Here is an 18937-nt window from a genome sequence, read left to right as displayed (position 1 = left end):
CATTTTGTGTTTTGTAGTTTGCAAAGACTAAATCTGTAGTTACTGTGCAACATTCATTTCAGCTGAAATTCAGTTGTGATCCTCCAAGTGATAACATTCGTAGATGGTATCATCAATTTGAAGATACTGGCTGCCTTTGTAAAGGGATGAGCACAGGACAACCAAGAGTTAGTGAAGAGACTGTTGAGCAAGAGAGAGTCATTCACTCTTAGGCCAAAGAAAGCAGTCTGGAAGGTTAGTTGTGAATTATAAGTTCCCATGTTGACTGTTTGCAAAGTTTTAAGAAAATGCATACAACTACATCTTTACCATTTACAGTTATTACAGGCTCTAAAGCCAGCAGACCATGGATTACGTGCCAACTTCACAAACGAAATGTTTTTTCATGACGACAAAGATTTTCTGGATCATGTTGTCTTCAGTGATGAATTGACCTTTCACCTTAGTGGACATGTTAACACTCACAATGTGCACATCTGGGGCTCTAAAAATCTTCACGAGCTGGTACAAATGCAACACGATTCCTCTAAAGTGACTCTTTTCTGTGCCATATCCCGGAGGAAAGTTTATGGGCCTTTCTTTTTTGGTGAACCTACTGTAACTGGCACTTCTTACCTTTATACACTAGAGCAATGGCTCTTCCCTCATTTGGAAGAAGATGAGCCAGAGAACTTAATTTTCCAGCAAGATGGTGCGCCACCTCACTGGCATAGCAAAGTACGCAATTGATTGAACTTCACTGTACTCAAGTGCTGGATTGGCCGCAAGGAGCCCAATGACAGGGTTTGCTTTGTGTGGCCTCCATGTTCATCTGACCTAATGCCATGTGATTTTTACCTTTGGGGCTTCATCAAGGATCGTGTGTACGTGCCTCTGCTACCAGCAGACCTCCCCGAATTAAGAAACCGGATTGAATCAGCTGTTGCTACAATCACTGAAGACACACTTATCAACATTTGGGAAGAACTTAACTATAGACTTCATGTGTGCCGTGTGACAAATGGTGCTCACATTGAACATTTGTAAGGTTCTTGGTAAACCTGTGAGTTGCTCTTTCATTTTGCATATCATTTATAACTAAGTTTAATATAATAAATATTATAAAGCATTAAAACCCTGATATTCATTTATAAACACCCTGTACTTTTCATTGAAAAACTACACAAGTCCCCATTTCCAAAATGAAATGGAGATTTCTATATAAAAGAACATTCTCATGAACTTTTGAATAGTTGAATTAACTGAACGAGCCTTCCTGCTTTTTCTATACGAGTTAAATGTGGTAGTGATAAAACACTGTTACAGGAGTCAAAGCCAGGGTACATAGCTCTTTTCAACTTCCTTGTTATTTATGTGCACTATTATTGCATGAGACCAGTCACTGAAAATCTATAACTGCACTGAAATGAATACAAGAAAACAGGAAATTTCTTCATTCAATGTTTTGCTTTAATAAACATAACAAAGAACAAAGCAAATAAATTACCGATTATTTAATTATCTCCCTTATACAAATGTATTACATAAAAAAGTGGCACCATTCATTACATATTAAATATGTTTATGTGGCATTAAAATTTGGTGGAAGTCATTTCTTCATAATTCAAGTCTGACATGACAGAAAACAGCCTTGGTTTAATATAAAAAATATTTAGACCATATTACTCTAAATTTTGTACTGACTTTTTTTAAAAACCTTATTTACTTAACCTCAGTATTAGAGAGAATAACTAGAAGTTCTAATTGCCAGACACAAACCATCACACCTCATTAACCACAGTTATGTTTTGAACTATAGCCTCTGGGCAGTCATGGCCAGTTGCTAGCAGTATGTCTAATTAATTCAACTTTACACAGTGTTTAAAAATGGTATTATTTTGCATATATACCTAGTGCTTGTCCTGAAGTGCTACACGAGTTATTCTTCATCCTCCAGTTGTGCTTTGTTATTTTGCTTTATTAATTTTAAAGCAGACAAAGCACATTTGTCACTGAATATCCTCCAATTCAACAACTAATTGTGTTCAACAGTTATGAGTTATTCTTGTGTTAGTGACAAGTGGACTACAAGATTCATGTTTAATTACTAAATGAAAACAGGCAAAAATATGTAACTCATTCTTTCACAGATTAATATTTTTGTTGTTTATAATCCGTGTGAACAAATGTGAATATATTCCATATGATACAACCATTTCAATGTCTTCACCAGAAATATAGATAGTTAAATGTTAAAAGAAATACTGTATAAACAAGCCTATAGAAATTCTCTTAGTGGAAAATTATAGCTCCCATGTAAGGTTTTTAATGGATAACAGCATGTTCATTGAATGGTAAATCAACATTACTAATGTGTGTGTATACAATAATAAAGTAGTTAAAACCACAAACACATGGGGATGCACACACAGAGTGAGTGGTAGCAATACTGTTTGACACTGTTCCTCAGTACAGTTTAGGCTGCTGAAGAATGTACTAGAGGGAAAGCATATGAAAGTTCTGTCTGATTATGTTAGCTCTATAGCTCTCTTCAGGAGTTCAGCAGTAGGATTTAAGATGCCTTATTTTTGTTACTGCAATCACAACAGACATAATATTCACAATATATTACACTGTTAATACTTAACCAGCAGTACTTAATAACGAATAGAAAAGATTAATGAGATACATAATGACGAATGAAGAATGCATCACATTGTCAAATGGCTAATGATATGTATGAAGTTTTGTGCATCTGCTTTGGGAATTGGTTCTCGTCATTCTGAAGATAAAAAAATGGTATACAATGTTAATGAAACATGGTGTAGTGTGGCCATTAACATATATGAAGCCATTACTAGTACTGCTACTGCCTGCCTGATTGTTGCTTCTGAGCATATTACATCAAGAAACTTATGGCCATTTTTTAACACTTTGTACGAAAAACATTTTTTCTGCAAAAAGTACAGTTGACAAGGAGTACAAGATCTGCATTTTAGTGCTTGCATAAGCCACTAAGCTGAAATTTCCTACATCTACTTTTGATTGAGCTGATTGGGGCAAGCAAGTCTGTACCAGTCTGTGGCAAGTTCATAGAGTGCTTACAATTCATTTTGAAACACAAATTTAAGCTGGTTTAAAAATTATGGATGTTAACATGGTTAGTAAAAGAATGCTAAAACAGTATTTTTGAAATTTGTGATCAGCATCAATCTGATAGGCAGTCAGGTAGTAAATCATAAACTAACACGTGTTTAAAAATAAATACTATACTTTATGTTCATACCAAGAAAATAGTAAAACCAATTACTGTTAAAATATTTATTACTGATGTTTCTCTGATTAGCAAGAGGTCTTGTGTCTCGACTAGCTGTTTGAAAGGGGGTGGGGCTTCCGCTTCAGAAGATCTCTTGGGCAACAGAAAAAAAAGTAGATTGAAGTGTTGTTACTGCAGCAGGTGTCTGTTACTTGACACTAGCTTCAGCACATCACATTGCTGGTGTGGTGCACCGCTCTGCGGCTTCCTGGCGTGCTCTCTCGCGTTCCTGCTGCAGTAGTGCCAATCCTTGGCGTGCTGCCATTTCGTAGCGCAGACTCAGAGATGCGTCTGTGACACGTAGACGTGGTATGTGGCCAGTGTAACCAGCAATTGGCGGGAACTCTGGTGAGATGTGATGATCTGTGGACAAACCAATGCTAGTGATTAACCTGTACACTACTTAATGTCACAGTTCCAGTGAAATCGTATTGGATGTGGAATTATGCTGTAAAGTTTATATATATATATATATATATAAAAATCACAAAAGTCTTTTTCTGGGATTCAAAAATGTCTACTGAACAATGTGAAAAACTAGTAAGGACACATTGTCTTCATACTGACATTTCCACAACTACATGGTCAATAATAATCAACCAGCTACCAAAGAAATGCTTGCTTTGAAGATATTTTAATGCACACAAATGCTTGTGGGATGGGCAGTTAAATGAGTTCTGCAGTAATGAACTAGCAGACACACTCGTTGAATCAGATCTAGCTTTACTAAATACTTAACAGCCAACCAGATGAGGTACACCATTGTTACACCTGTCCTCGCCAGATTTTGAACATTATCCTTAAAATATCAGTGGGAGCCGGTCACTGACACACTAGGCAGTGACGACCATCCAGTTTGTATCCCTGTGGCAGCACGCATACCCAGCTGACAAGGATACACAAGGGATGATGGAGTCAATCATAAACTGGCAGGGATACCAAACAACATTATTTGACATTTTTAATACTTACAGACCGAATAATGACCTTCAAGGAACATAAACGAGCTTCAAGAATGCAGTTTTTACAGCTGCCCTTGAAAACTTGCCCCTGAACAAGTCATCTAACAAAATATATCACAACGGCAGAATGTTCTCAAGCACTCTCCAAAAGATGACTCGCAATCAAGATATTAAAAAAATAATCCGAAATATAATAATTTTGTAGATATGAGGAGGAAAGTGGCTCTGGAGAAAAAGGTAACATACAACGCAAAAATGAAGGCTGGTTTAAATTTTGTTTTGAACTTGGACTGGATATCTTAGCACAAAAACACTGGTGAAATGTAATTTTTTTAAAAAAGGAATCAACTCTCAAGATCGACATCATCCAGGGAAGTAAGGATTAGGTTGAGTCATTCATGGACCTGTTAGCTCCAGTGTATGTGCCGTGCATCCGTGATCTATTGATCTTCCGGCAAGGGTATGCACCTGACTACACATCACATCACAACTGGGTACACTTTCTAGTATAAAGAAGTTGCAGCACTATCTGGAGAAGAAAAGGCTCAGACAAAATTTTGTCTTGTATGAAGCTCGAGATGAGTGATATTTGTTTCATGGGGGAGATTAAAAATCTCTAAACACCTACGTTCCTGAGCAATATAGTGTAATCAAAATGGTACCAGTTCCTAAACCGGGAAGAGATCCAGTGTCTATTGTCCCAATATCTTTAATCAGATCTATCTGCAATATTTTGATCACTATCGTCAAGAAGAGAGGGGGTAAGTTTGTAGAGCATGACAAAGTGCTTCACAATAGGATATCCCTTTCTGGAAAAATATCAGCACACTAGATTCACTAAGTACCTTTGTTACAGATGTGCACCTGAACTACTCTGGCAATCTATAAACATTTGTGGCCTTTGTAAGTATAGAGGCAAATGGCATAGGACAATTGACATTTCTATATTACGACAAACCCTGCATGATCCGGGTACACCACCAAACATAGTCAAGTGGTGCTTGCATTAACTACACTACAGGATCTTATAATTAAGCTCAACAGTCTGACAACTGATTTCCGCAACTGCCTATGGAGGCTTACACCACAAGGAGATCCCTTGAGCGTGTTACTTTTTAACATACATACCAGGGTGATTGGTAAACCATTACATTATCCTGTCACCTTTTTACAGCATGTGAATTATTTTGTGATGTATGCCAAGCTGAAGGATCAGAACCAATCTGTGCTTTGGACTGCCTGTAACGAGTTGTCAATGAGCCGTGTCGGGGCTCGCGTTGGTGCTGTTGGTAGGTTGGGATCGTGTAATAGGTATAGTGGCGTCTCATTTTCTTCTTGTGTTTACTATTAACCATGTTGTGCTAACAGAATCATTAATAAAAAAAGTTTTTGTCCCTACATATGCCATGTAAATAAAATTAAATTTAGACTTTGAAAACCACTTAGATCCCACAACATATCTAGGATGTTAGTTCGAAAATAAGATTAATGAATTTTGAAAATCTTAAATTACACCCAGAGCAAGAACATGTCCTACGTCTGAGATGCATCCAGTTTATGTACCAATTAATTATTCTGTTGTTGCAACGACTTCCAGACAATGAAATTTTGAGGAGAATTTCACTTATTTCAGTGTCCAAAGCGTGTTATTAAAGAATCATTGATTCCTCTCCTTGAATCGTGTACTATTGATCCTGGCACAATAACAAAAATGGATTTTCAATGACAAAATTCAGCCCTTGTGAAATTGTCCGAAACAGACGCTGTTAATTTCTGGTGTGAAGTACTTCAACACAGAGATGCACATGACGTCAACCCATTTCACGAATTGACAACTTTTGCGCAGTCACGACTAATGTTACCATGGTCGAATGCGGAAGAGGAAATACTTTTTAGCCAGATGAACATTACGAAAACTAAAGCGAGAAATAAAATGAAATCTGAAATGAATTCGCATTAGTCGATTTGAGCAGGAATCTAAAGAAAGAAACAATGTTGCCACAGTAATTAACTGCAACAGAAGTGCTGATGCAGGTAGGAACCTACAACTTTGTAACATGGGCAGCCACAGCCGTTGAAATTCATGGTGACTTGAAACTGCGGACAGCTATTAACTGGTGGTTTATTGGTCCGATCGGTTTCGCTGCGTTAAAGCAGCGTATTTGGGTGTAAGTGGTTTCACATAAATTAGCAACTGGAGACGGCACCAAAGTTCGTAGTCTGAGAATCCACTAGTGATTTACCCTTACGACTGGCTACTACAGTTTCCCCATCCCCTGCACTATTCGCCCCCACTGTTTCGCCGATTTTTATTCGTTGAACATTTCCCCTCTTCATGGGTTTGGATTCTCTGACTACGAACTTTGGGGTGTCTCCATGTGGTAATTTGTGTGGCACCACTTACATCTGAAGATGCTGCTCTAACGCAGCGAAACCGATCGTGTTAATAGACCACGGTTTCATTCAGTTTCACGTGATGTGATAGGAACTTTTGACGTGCAAAGCATCTGAACATCCGCTACTACCTCCGCCTCTGGTGTTGAACTTTCATTCGAGGAAGACGTTGATAAACCAGAGCTCTTCATTTTCTCTTAGGCGAGTTCGCTGTGCCACATTTCAAAATATCGTTCTAGCTTTAAACAAAGGAGTAAATTGAATTGTTACTCAACACACTCAGTGCTTAAAAAATAATCTAATGGTTTTGTTAAAGGCACGATTAAAAATGTAGTGGTTTATAGTGGTTTTGAATAAGTTCTTTTAGCGGGAAATCTCATGTCACTGCTGGCAACAGAAATGTACTGGGCACTCTATTCTCTCTGCCTGCCCTACAACGGACAGCGTGAAGTAATATTTAGTGTAAATGATGTAATATCAATCATCGGGTTTGTTCGGTTTTGAATTCTTTTTAAACCAGCTTTCTTCCCGCATATGCCGGTATGGAGGTGAATTTCACAGTTTTATACCGAGTTATTTACCTAAAATCGGTAAATAATCTTTTAATGGGTTACAGTACTCGTATATAAGAACAACTTTAACTGTGGGACTAACTTCAAAATCGCGAAAAATCAGCTGTTTCATTCATTTTGGTCGAGTAGGTTAGTTTGTATGTAACTTTTACAGGGACTAGCTGATTTCAAGTTTGTCCCATAATCAAAGAAAAGCTTCATATTAATGAGTTTTATTTTAAACCCTTAAATGATTACTGACCTTTTTTAAGTAACACTGTAATTTAGTTCCGAAGAGCTACTTTAATACTTGGTAAGGTGTTGATTTGCTTATGTATGATTCTCTGATTCGCGTACAATTTGTAGTTTTTGTTTGCTGCTGTTACAGAACCGGAACCAGTGTCAATTTGAGCGGTTAGTAACTAGACTAATTGCGCTGAGAATTTTTTTGTTATTTCTTATGTAGTGATAGGAAAAGTACTCGGTGACGAGGAAAAGTATAAACATCTAGGCCGGCCGGTGTGGCCGAGCGGTTCTAGGCGCTACAGTCTGGAACCGCGCGACCGCTACGGTCGCAGGTTCGAATCCTGCCTCGGGCATGGATGTGCGTGATGTCCTTAGGTTAGTTAGGTTTAAGTAGTTCTAAGTTCTAGGGGACTGATGACCACAGATGTTAAGTCCCATAGTGCTCAGAGCCATTTGAACCATAAACATCTGATGGAGTCTTCAGAACAACCTAGTATTTATGAATATCTGGAGCAGACAGAGGGTGGACAAAAAAGAAAGTTCCCTTCTGATTGGCTAAAGGAATACTCTTGGTTAGTCTATATCCAACAACAGAACGGTGCATATTGTTTGTCTTGCGTACTATTTTCTAGTTCAGATAGTGGGGGGCAAGCATTCTGTGGCTCTAAGATCTTTATTCACTCGTCCACTTTTCACATACAAAAAAGCACTATAAATCTTCAGAAACCATTCTGCTACAGATTATCACAAAATGGCAGTTTTAAAAAGCAAACATTTCGAAAGTGCATATGTTGTTGTTGTCTTCAGTCCAGAGACTGGTTTGATGCAGCTCTCCATGCTACTCTATCCTGTGCAAGCTTCTTCATCTCCCAGTACCTACTGCAACCTATATCCTTCTGAATCTGTTTAGTGTATTCATCTCTTTGTCTCCCTCTGCGATTTTTACCCTCCACGCTGTCCTACAATACTAAATTTGTGATCCCTTGATGCCTCAGAATATGCCTTCTTCTAGTCAAGTTGTGCCACAAATTTCTCTTCTCTCCAATTGTATTCAATACCTCCTCATTAGTTATGTGATCAGCATTCTTCTGTAGCACCACATTTCGAAAGCTTCTACTGTCTTCTTGTCTAAACTATTTATTGTCCATGTTTCACTTTCATACATGGCTACGCTCCATACAAATACTTTCATAACGACTTCCTGACAAATCTACACTCGATGTTAACAAATTTCTCTTCTTCAGAAATGCTTTCCTCGCCATTGCAAGTCTACATTTTGTATCCTGTCTACTTCGACGATCATCAGTTATTTTGCTCCCCAAATAGCAATACTCCTTTTTAAGTGTCTCATTTCCTAATCTAATTCCTGCAGCATCACCCGATTTAATTCGACTACATTCCATGAAAACACTGAAAAGATGTAAATAATGTAATCGAATTTGAGAAACTAAAAATGATTAGATCAAATTGATTGTAAAGACGATCGTATTATGTAGTCGGGAAAACATACCGTTAAGAGGCCACTCAGATGATAGTACACTGAGTGATTAAATCAGCCAAGGAAAATTTCGAGCACTTTTAAAATTTCTGATTTACTCCGGTGATTCGTCTTTCCAAAAACATTTAGAGACAGCGCCAAAAAAATGCTAAATATCTGCGCAAAAACCTCAGAATCAGCTGACTGATTGTTGTCATTCTGTCTACGAAAAAGGTACTCGACAATCTCAAAGAAGCAAAATATTATGCTGTCCTTGGCGACGAAACAAAGGATGCCAGTGGTACAGAAAGTGTATGTATCAGGTATTTGAATTTGCAAAAAAAGCACAATGAACGAAGGCTTCATACCTTTTCTATCTGCAACTGATATGACTGGTGCTGCATTAAGAGATCAAATCGTTCAAGAATTAAATCAAGTCGGCCTACAAGTTAAGAATTTGAGGGGTCAAGGTTATGATAGAGGTGCCAACATGTCTGGAAAGTTCAGTGGCGAAGCAGCTCCGACCGCTAGCGACTTATATGCATTGTGCAGCACGTAAACTAAACCTATTTATCTTGAGGGCCTGCAGCTTGCCTAGTATTCGCAATATGTTGGGAGTTTTAAGTCTCGTTACCAATTTTGTGCGCGGGTCAGCAAAAAGGCTGGAACTTATCAAGCGAGCTATCCTTGAAAACCACCCAGAGACAAAAAGAGTTAAATCACAAAGTCTTAGTGATACACGCTGGCCTGAAAGGCATGGTGTACTCCAATTCAAACAGCTCTTTAGCTCTATCGTATAGTTCCTTGAAGAAATGGACAGAACTTCTCCGTCATCGGAAAGTGCAAGTTTTCTGGCTTCTGTTCAGCGATATGACTGTCTCAACGTTGACGGTAACCGCCGCTGTATTCGAAATTTCTGTTTCGCTTTCACGACAACTTCAGGCTGTTGCATTAGATATCAACCTTTGCCATGAGATTGTAGACTGTGTAAGAAGAACACTTGAACGATACAGAGAAACGAAATATGAAGAAATTTTCCAAGAGGCGTGTCATTTTGTAGAACCTTTGGACATCCCAGTGCAGGCACCCCGAGTCGCCAAACGTTCTGCTCATCGCTCAAATATAGAAGCACCCGATGCTAAGGAATACTACAGGTAAAATAAACCTTTAATACATACACACGCTTTTTGCTTTATGCAGTATTTCTTTCTTTTCTGTTCTTTCGAGTTCAACAATGTCATGCCCTGTTTAGTTCCAGATTGAATATATTCATTCCTTTCATCTATTTTGTATTGGGACAGTTGAGGAGTCGCTTTTCGAGAGCAGAGCACTCTGCAATTCTCGACCTGTTCACACTTTTACCACGTGCCATTGTAAAAACAGAAAATCGGAACCCTTCAGTGGCAGCTGCACGTGTTTACAACAGCCAGCGACTTGCTTCATCCTCTGTCGTTATCCGGAGATTTCTTTTTTTTTTGTGGTTTTAGGGCGCACAACTTCAATGGTCATTAGCGCCCTGACAACGTTAAGAATGGACCGCGAGGCACAAGTTTAAAACAACAACTAAAAGGGAAAACACGATAAAGGACAGACTGACAGGCATAGGATTAAAAAACAGCATCATCAAATGTCCTTAGAGAGGTTGGTCAAATTGATAAAACGAAGAACACGAGCAACTGCTCGTGGGTCATCCGCTAAAATGGCATCGAAAGTACTTGACAGGTTAAGATCTAGACGCAGTGTGTTAAAATCTGGACAGGACATTAAAATGTGTCGAACCGTCAGCAAGTGCCCACATGGGCAGAACAGCGCCGGCGCAGCCGTCAGCAGATGGCGATGGCTGAACCGGCAGTGTGCAATTCTTAACCGGGCCAAAACTACCTCCTCCCGCCGAGAAGGGCGTGAGGAGGACGTCCAAGCCACGGGAAGAGGTTTTATGGCCCGAAGCTTGTCTGTAAGTGCAGCCCAATCGGCATGCCACAGCGATAAAATGCACTGACAAATGACCCTGCTAAAATCGGACGAAGGGACACAACAAGAAGCTGTCCGAGGCTGGAGGACCGCAGCCTTGGCCGCGGCATCTGCAGCTTCGTTCCCAGGGATACCGACATGGCCAGGAACCCACATAAAGCTAACCAGAGAACCGACGTCCACCAGCTGCTGAAGAGAGCGTTGGATCCGGTGTACGAAAGGGTGAACCGGGTACGGATCACTGAGGCTCTGGATGGCGCTCAGGGAGTCGGAGCAGATGACATAAGCAGAATGTCGGTGGCGGCAGATGTAAAGAACAGCCTGGTCGAGGGCAAAGAGCTCAGCTGTGAAGACCGAACAATGGCCATGGAGCCGGTATTTGAAACTTTGTGCCCCGACAATAAAGGAACACCCGACCCCGTCATTGGTCTTAGAGCCATCTGTATAAATGAAAGTCATGTTGATGAACTTCGAACGAAGTTCCAAAAAACGGGAGTGGTAGACCGAACCGGGGGTAACCTCTTTTGGGAGCGAGCTGAGGTCAAGGTGAACGCGGACCTGAGCCTGGAGCCAAGGTGGCGTGTGGCTCTCGCCCACTCGAAAGGTTGCAGGGAGTGAAAAATTAAGGTGTTGAAGGAGGCGACGAAAGCGAACTCCAGGGGGTAGCAGGGCAGAGACATACAACCCGTATTGATGGTCGAGAGAGTCGTCAAAAAAGGAACGATAAGACGGATGGTCGGGCATTGACAGTAGCCGACAGGCATACCGACAAAGCAGTATATCGCGCCAGTAGGTGAGTGGCAATTCGCCAGCGTCAGCATGAAGACTCTCTACGGGACTAGTATAAAACGCTCCGATCGCAAGTCGTAAACCCCGATGTTGTATGGAGTTGAGGCGGCGTAAGATGGATGGCCGTGCAGAGGAGTATACGAAGCTCCCATAATCCAGCTTGGAGCGGACGATCGATCGATATAGACGAAGTAGGACGGTTCGATCCGCTCCCCACGACATACCACTGAGAACACGGAGGACATTTAAAGAACGGGTACAACGGGCGGCCAAATATGACACATGTGGAGACCAGCTAAGTTTCCTGTCAAATGTAAGGCCTAAAAATTTGGTTGTCTCCACGATTGGGAGAGCAACGGGACCGACTCGTAAGGACGGTGGGAGAAACTGTTTGTAGCGCCAGAAGTTAATACAGACCGTCTTCTCGGCAGAAAAACGGAAGCCATTGGCGACACTCCATGAGTAAAGACGGTCAAGAGAACGCTGAAGACAGCGCTCCAGGACACGTGTACACTGCGCGCTGCAATAGATGGTAAAATCGTCCACGAAAAGGGAGCCTGATACATCAGCTGGGAGGCAATCCATTATTGGATTGATCGCGATGGCGAAGAGAGCGACGCTCAAAACTGAGCCCTGTGGCACCCCATTCTCCTGGCGAAAGGTGTCGGACAGGACAGAACCCACACGTACCCTGAACTGTCGATCCATTAAAAAGGAACGAATAAAAAGAGGGAGGCGACCGCGAAGGCCCCATGTATGCATGGTGCGGAGAATGCCAGCCCTCCAACAGGTGTCGTAAGCCTTCTCCAAATCAAAGAACACAGCCGCGGTCGGGCGCTTCCGCAAGAAGTTATTCATAATGAAGGTCGACAAGGTAACCAGATGGTCAACAGCAGAGCGGCGCCTACGAAATCCACATTGTACATTGGTAAGTAGGCATCGAGACTCGAGCAGCCAAACCAATCGAGAGTTAACCATTCGCTCCATCACTTTACAGACACAGCTGGTAAGCGAGATAGGTCGATAACTGGAAGGCAAGTGCTTGTCCTTCCCCGGCTTAGGAATCGGGACAACAATAGACTCGCGCCAGCATGCGGGAACATGTCCCTCAATCCAGATGCGATTGTATATACGAAGAAGAAAACCTTTACCCGCAGGAGAAAGGTTCTTCAGCATCTGAATATGAATAGAATCAGGCCCTGGAGCGGAGGACCGTGATCGGCCAAGTGCGTTTTCGAGTTCCCGCATGGTGAATGGGGCATTATAACTTTCACAATTCGAGGAGCGGAAGTTAGGTGGCCTAGCCTCCTCTGCCTGTTTGCGGGGGAGGAAGGCAGGGTGGTAATGAGCGGAGCTCGAAACCTCTGCGAAAAAGCGGCCGAAGGCATTGGAGACAGCCTCAGGGGCCACAAGGACGTCATTCGCGACCTTCAAGCCAGAAACTGGTGAGTGGACCTTAGTGCCAGATAGCCGGCGCAGGCTACCCCAGACAACAGAAGGAGTAAGACTGTGGAAGGTGCTTGTGAAAGCAGCCCAGCTGGCTTTCTTGCTTTCTTTAATAATACGACGACACTGAGCACGTAATCGTTTATAATTGATACAATTCGCCACTGTAGGGTGGCGTTTAAAGGTGCGTAAAGCACGTCGACGAGCACGTAAAGCGTCTCTACATGCTGCGGACCACCAGGGGACTGGTACGCGACGTGGAGAAGAAGTAGGGTGAGGGATGGAATATTCAGCAGCAGCGAGAATGACTTCTGTGAGGTGGGCGACCTGACGATCGCAGCTTGTGAAGGTTTGATCCTGGAAGGTCGCCCTGGAAGAGAAGAGCCCCCAGTCTGCCTTGGAGATGGTCCAACTAGAGGAGCACGGAGAGGGGGTATGCTGCAGGAGATGGATAACACACGGGAAGTGGTCGCTCGAATATGTATCAGAAAGTGCATACCACTCAAACCGGCGTGCAAGTTGGGGAGTACATATAGAGAGGTCTAAATGGGAATAGGTGTGAGATGTGTCCGAAAGAAAAGTAGGGGCGCCAGTATTGAGGCAGACAAGATTGAGCTGGTTGAAAAGGTCTGCTAACAAGGAGCCCCTCGGGCAGGATGCTGGAGAGCCCCAAAGGGGATGGTGGGCATTGAAGTCTCCAGTTAACAAAAATGGTGCAGGTAGCTGAGCAATAAGTTGCATCATGTCTGCCCTGGTAACGGCAGATGACGATGGAGTGTAAACGGTACAAAAGGAAAACGTAAAAGTGGGGAGAGTAATGCGGATGGCAACTGCCTGCAGGCCGGTGTGCAACGTGATGGGATCGTAGTAAATATCATCCCGGACCAGCAACATAACCCCTCCGTGAGCTGGGATACCTACCACAGGGGGTAGGTCAAAAGCACAGAGGTGTAGTGTGCCAAGGCAATTTGATCGCATGGACGTAGCTTCGTTTCCTGGAGGGCTACGACGAGCGGACGGTGCAAGCGGAGCAGCAACTTCAAGTCCTCTCGGTTGGAGCGAATGCTGCGAATATTCCAGTGAATAAGTGCCATCGTAAGAAAAGGAAGATGAAAGAAGGGGTCACCTCGAAGGCCGCTGAGGGCCTGGCTTCGAGCGAGCACTGCCGCCGCTATCAGTAGGCGGACAGTCATCGTCCATTGGGTCGATAGGTTCATCGGTCATCTCGGGAGGATGGCCGGGAGGGGGAGCTTCCTCCGCCGGTGAACGGCCAGATGTTCGGCTACCAGCGGTGCGGCCAGGCGAAACGGATGACGGCCTGGGGCGGCAACCGCTGGGTGGCGCAGGAGAAGAAATGCGCCGTGGCGGAGAAGGAGAACTGTGCTTCCTATGAGCCTTTGTGGAAGGACGTTTGGTGGAAGTACCGGTCGAAGGCTGGGAGGTCGAGGTACGTAGGAAGTCTGCACGGGATGGTTCCTTCTTGAAGGCTCGTGCATCTGACTTCGGGGTCTTCGTCTTAGCAGAAGCTGATGAAGGGGCTGGTGTCTGTGGGGTGATGGGAGGAAGAGGAGACGTCGACCGCGCGATCTTAGCACTGGCCGAAAAGACGACCGTGGTGCTGAAGGTCAGATCGCATGTCTGGGTTGCAACCTCCCTGGTAGTCCGAGGAGAGGCGAGGACAGTACTGTATTTCCCCGCTGGGAGCAGCGCGGGCTTCCTACTAGCCAATAGCTTGCGAGCAGCCGAGGTGGACACTTTCTCTTTGACCCGAATTTCTTGGATACAGCGTTCTTCCTTATAGACAGGACAGTCGCGGGAGGATGCGGCATGGTCACCCTGACAGTTCACACAACGAGGAGATGGAGGTGGACAGTCACCCTCATGGGCATCCCTGCCACAAGTGACACATTTAGCCGCATTGGAACAAGACTGTCGAGTGTGATTGAAACGCTGACACTGGTAGCAGCGCGTAGGTGTCGGGACATAGGGGCGAACAGAAATAACCTCGTAGCCCGCCTTGATGCGCGATGGCAGCTTAACACTATCGAAGGTCAAGAAAAGTGTCCGGGTCGGTACAAGGTCATTGTTGTCCTTTTTCATGACCCTATGGACAGCCGTCACGCCCTGCTCAGCGAGGAAAGATTGAATCTCCTCGTCAGTCAATCCGTCGGGGGAGCTAGTATAGACTACACCACGAGACGAATTCAAAGTTCGGTGGGCCTCCACCCGGACAGGGAACGTGTACAGGAGTGTGGCCCGAAGCAGTTTTTGTGCCTGAAAGGCACTCTCAGTTTCTAGTAATAAGGTACCGTTACGCAACCTGGTACAAGATTTGACAGATCCGGCTATGGCATCTACGCCCTTCTGGATAACGAAAGGGTTGACAGAGGAAAAATCCTTTCCGTCCTCAGATCGAGAAACGACGAGGAACTGTGGGGCAGGCGGTAGTACTTTTGTCACTGGTGGCTGGTCACGTTTCCGTTTTTGGGCAGAAGTCGAGAGAGATGGAGTAGAATCCATTGCGGAGGAATCCCCCATGATTGCCAGCGTCTCCGATGGCGCGCTCCTTCCTTGTGGGGACCCTCTCACAGGGCACTCCCGCCTTAGGTGAATGTTTACACCTCAGGTCACACCTCCAGAGAAACAGACGGAGGGACCAATCGGCATGGTCAGAAGGTATCAGCTCAGGCAATCACCCCTCCCCGGGCCTGGCCTTTACCAGGGGGTACGCGCGTGCCTTACATGTCTACCCAGGGCGGGGACTTACGCGTTACCCCGTCACCGGCTACGCGTGCGAACGCGTGGGTCGGCCTTCAGGCACGCACAGGGAGGAAGGAAGAAGAGGAAAAAGAAGAGAGAGAGGGAGAAAGAGGACAGACTGTCTCAAACGCCAAGGCGGAGACCAGAGAAGGCAAGGAGAAGAAGGCAATGAGAAGGCAAGGAGAAGAAGGCAATGAGAAGGCAAGGGAAAGAGTAAGGAAGACAGTGAGGTGGAGAAGAGCAAAGAAAGGAACCAACAAAGGGAAGGAAGAAACGAGAAGTGAAAAACCAAAAAGACCACAATTATAGGTCATGGAACCGTCCGTCTCCGGACGCAGGCGCTAACTACCCCCGTGAGGGGGATGGACTCCTTTTAGTCGCCTCTTACGACAGGCAGGAATACCTCGGGCCTATTCTAATCCCCGGACCCGCAGGGGGGGTTATCCGGAGAAATAACTCTTTGGAAGGAGCCGTGCAGAGAGAGGGAGCATCCGCCACCGCTCCTCCCCCCCCCCCTCCCCCTCGCCTAAACAGCTCAAATGGCTCTGAGCACTATGCGACTTAACTACTGAGGTCATCAGTCGCCTAGAACTTAGAACTAATTAAACCTAACTAACCTAAGGACATCACACACATCCAAGCCCGAGGCAGGATTCGAACCTGCGACCGTAGCGGTCACGCGGTTCCAAACTGAAGCGCTAGAACCGCAAGGCCACACCGGCCGGCGCCCAAACAGCAGCAGGGGCACATCAAGAGACAAATGAATTTTTCCGGAGCATAAAAATTCTTTTACAAATTCTCGCTACATTACCAGTATCTACTTGTAGTGTGGATCCTAGCTTCTTGTCGCTTTAAAAGTTATAAAGTCCTACCTTCGTACGATAATGACTGCCGGCCGGAGTGGCCGCGCGGTTAAAGGCGCTACAGTCTGGAACCGCGCGACCGCTACGGTCGCAGGTTCGAATCCTGCCACGGGCATGGATGTGTGTGATGTCCTTAGGTTAGTTCGGTTTAAGTAGTTCTAAGTTCTAGGGGACTTATGACCACAGCAGTTGAGTCCCATAGTGCTCAGAGCCATTTTGATAATGACTGATGACAGGTTGAATGGTTTGGCTGCCATGTATATTTACCGAGATATATCTTTCAGCTTACAACCTGTCGAAGTCATTGAAGAATTTGCTAAGCGTTATCAGAGGAGACTCATGCATTAAATGAACAAAGTAAAATTATGTGTGCTTTTTAGTATATTTATGTTTACCTTGAGAAAGCTTATGCTCAGTTGGGTCAAGCCCCTCCCAAAACAAAATCCTGAATCCGCCACTGCAAAAACATATCAACGATCTCTAGCCTTAGACACACACTACTCATCGACTGGCCTGGTGTCATCGTCGAATTACTCTGACAGACAAGTCACACAAAACCTGCTGTGTTGGTAAAGAGCACTAAAAGCACTCACTTGTACTGAATCCTGAGCATCCGATTATTCCGCAATATGTACTCGCTAGAGACCAACGATGTTGGAATTAGCTAATTAGAAAGTCTAATAACGAACGAAGAAGATTGTCCTGGACGAAAATGTTAAAAAGTTCGGGAGAAAGAAAGAGGAAGAATCGAGGGGAAACGTGCTGGGTTTTTGCACGATATTGCAGTTGTCGCCATAAACAAAACCGATACAAAAGTAACTGCAAAAATTCCTCCTGAAACTGCACCTAAGACAGTTACGCTAGCCCTCGAGCAATTCGCGTTTGCCCACGAAGTATTCGTTCCAGCAAACTGTTCTGTTCGATTCCGCACCGGAAGGGATCCACCACACAACAGCGGGCAATCAACTGTAACAATGGTGTGGGCGGAAACAGTGCCGCGTTGACCGGGGACAAACGGTCGCATCTATGTGTACATGAGGGCTATCATTCGTTTTCTGGCACCCATTTGCGGCTGATTTACATACGGGACAGATCGTAGATGCTGAAATATGTAGATACTTATTTCACATAAGACACACTAGTCACTTCCTCGACGTCTATGTTTATCCAGGTACTTTTTCCTCTTTCTGCGGTAGTGGTGAATGAGCGTAGATAGCACTACAAAAAATTCTTCGGCATAATTGGACTTTTTTGTTTTCTTGCTACGTGTTTTTCTTTTTCGTTCATATCGGACAGTCGTTCTAGTCACACCTGAAATCTTTGTCACCTTCCCTTCATAGAACTAGGGATTAAATATTTTCTCCTGCGTTTCTTCTTCTGTGGCAAATAATTTTTCCTCTAATCTGTTTCATCGTCTCTGTTTTGGTATTATTCATATCTTCATGTATTTCACTAATTGTTAGCTGAGTCTTTATGACCTCATTCTCTGAATTTGGTCGTAAATATTATCCACCATTTTGAAATGTAATTGTCAAGATCTTTGTCTGCAACTTCATGTCTATGGATTTTTACCTCGTCACCTTGTTTTCACATCTCGATATTTCCGGTATATGGCTTCGTGTTCTGTATTATTGTTGGAAATGAAGAGGGTCGTAATTTTAAACGGCATTGTAATATTTTAGCTGTGTGTCTGGATATGCACGTATTGTAATTATTTTGAGTTGGTGGAAATAAGGTAAGTCAGTCACCACAACCAGATTTTTTCTGCCAGTTCAAGCTGTGCTCTTATGTGGCAGCTTAACACCACCATAGGAAATTGCGAGATATTCGGAAAATACAACCGAAAACAGCTTAACCACATCCTGGAAATCTTGACCTATTCGTAGAACAACCAAGTACTTGTAACAGCAGAGAATATAAAAGTCTACTTCATTCCGAGCAATTTAACCCTATATCACTAAACGCTCCTAGAATTTACGATTGCAGTTGGTACCAATTCGACCCTTTAATGTTCCAGGGTTCTGCTGTTGCGTTCAAACCGTACCATACCATTGGAAATTGCGATATGGAAACTACAACGTATTCGGAATAAAACAAACTATTTCTCTCAAACAAGAGTAGCAGTGTCATTGTTTCATTCGTATCAGTTTAAGACGTCTTACATCATAGCCTAACCACATCTC

General features: G+C 43.7%; 1 protein-coding gene across 1 annotated transcript in view; it reads right to left on the bottom strand.

Moving 5' to 3' along the window:
- Positions 1–1484: 1484 nt before the first annotated feature.
- Positions 1485–18937, bottom strand: part of LOC126175881 (protein FAM166B-like) — a 328760-nt gene continuing 311307 nt past the window's right edge. Inside the window, exon 5 of the mRNA XM_049922921.1 lies at positions 1485–3658. Within this exon, the coding sequence (XP_049778878.1) occupies positions 3468–3658 (191 nt within the window). The 3' untranslated portion in view covers positions 1485–3467. The remainder of the gene's footprint in view (positions 3659–18937) is intronic.

This window comes from Schistocerca cancellata, chromosome 3 (assembly GCF_023864275.1).
Source record: "Schistocerca cancellata isolate TAMUIC-IGC-003103 chromosome 3, iqSchCanc2.1, whole genome shotgun sequence".
Taxonomy (NCBI): Eukaryota; Metazoa; Arthropoda; class Insecta; order Orthoptera; family Acrididae; genus Schistocerca; species Schistocerca cancellata.
This window is presented reverse-complemented; position numbering and strand designations above follow the sequence as displayed.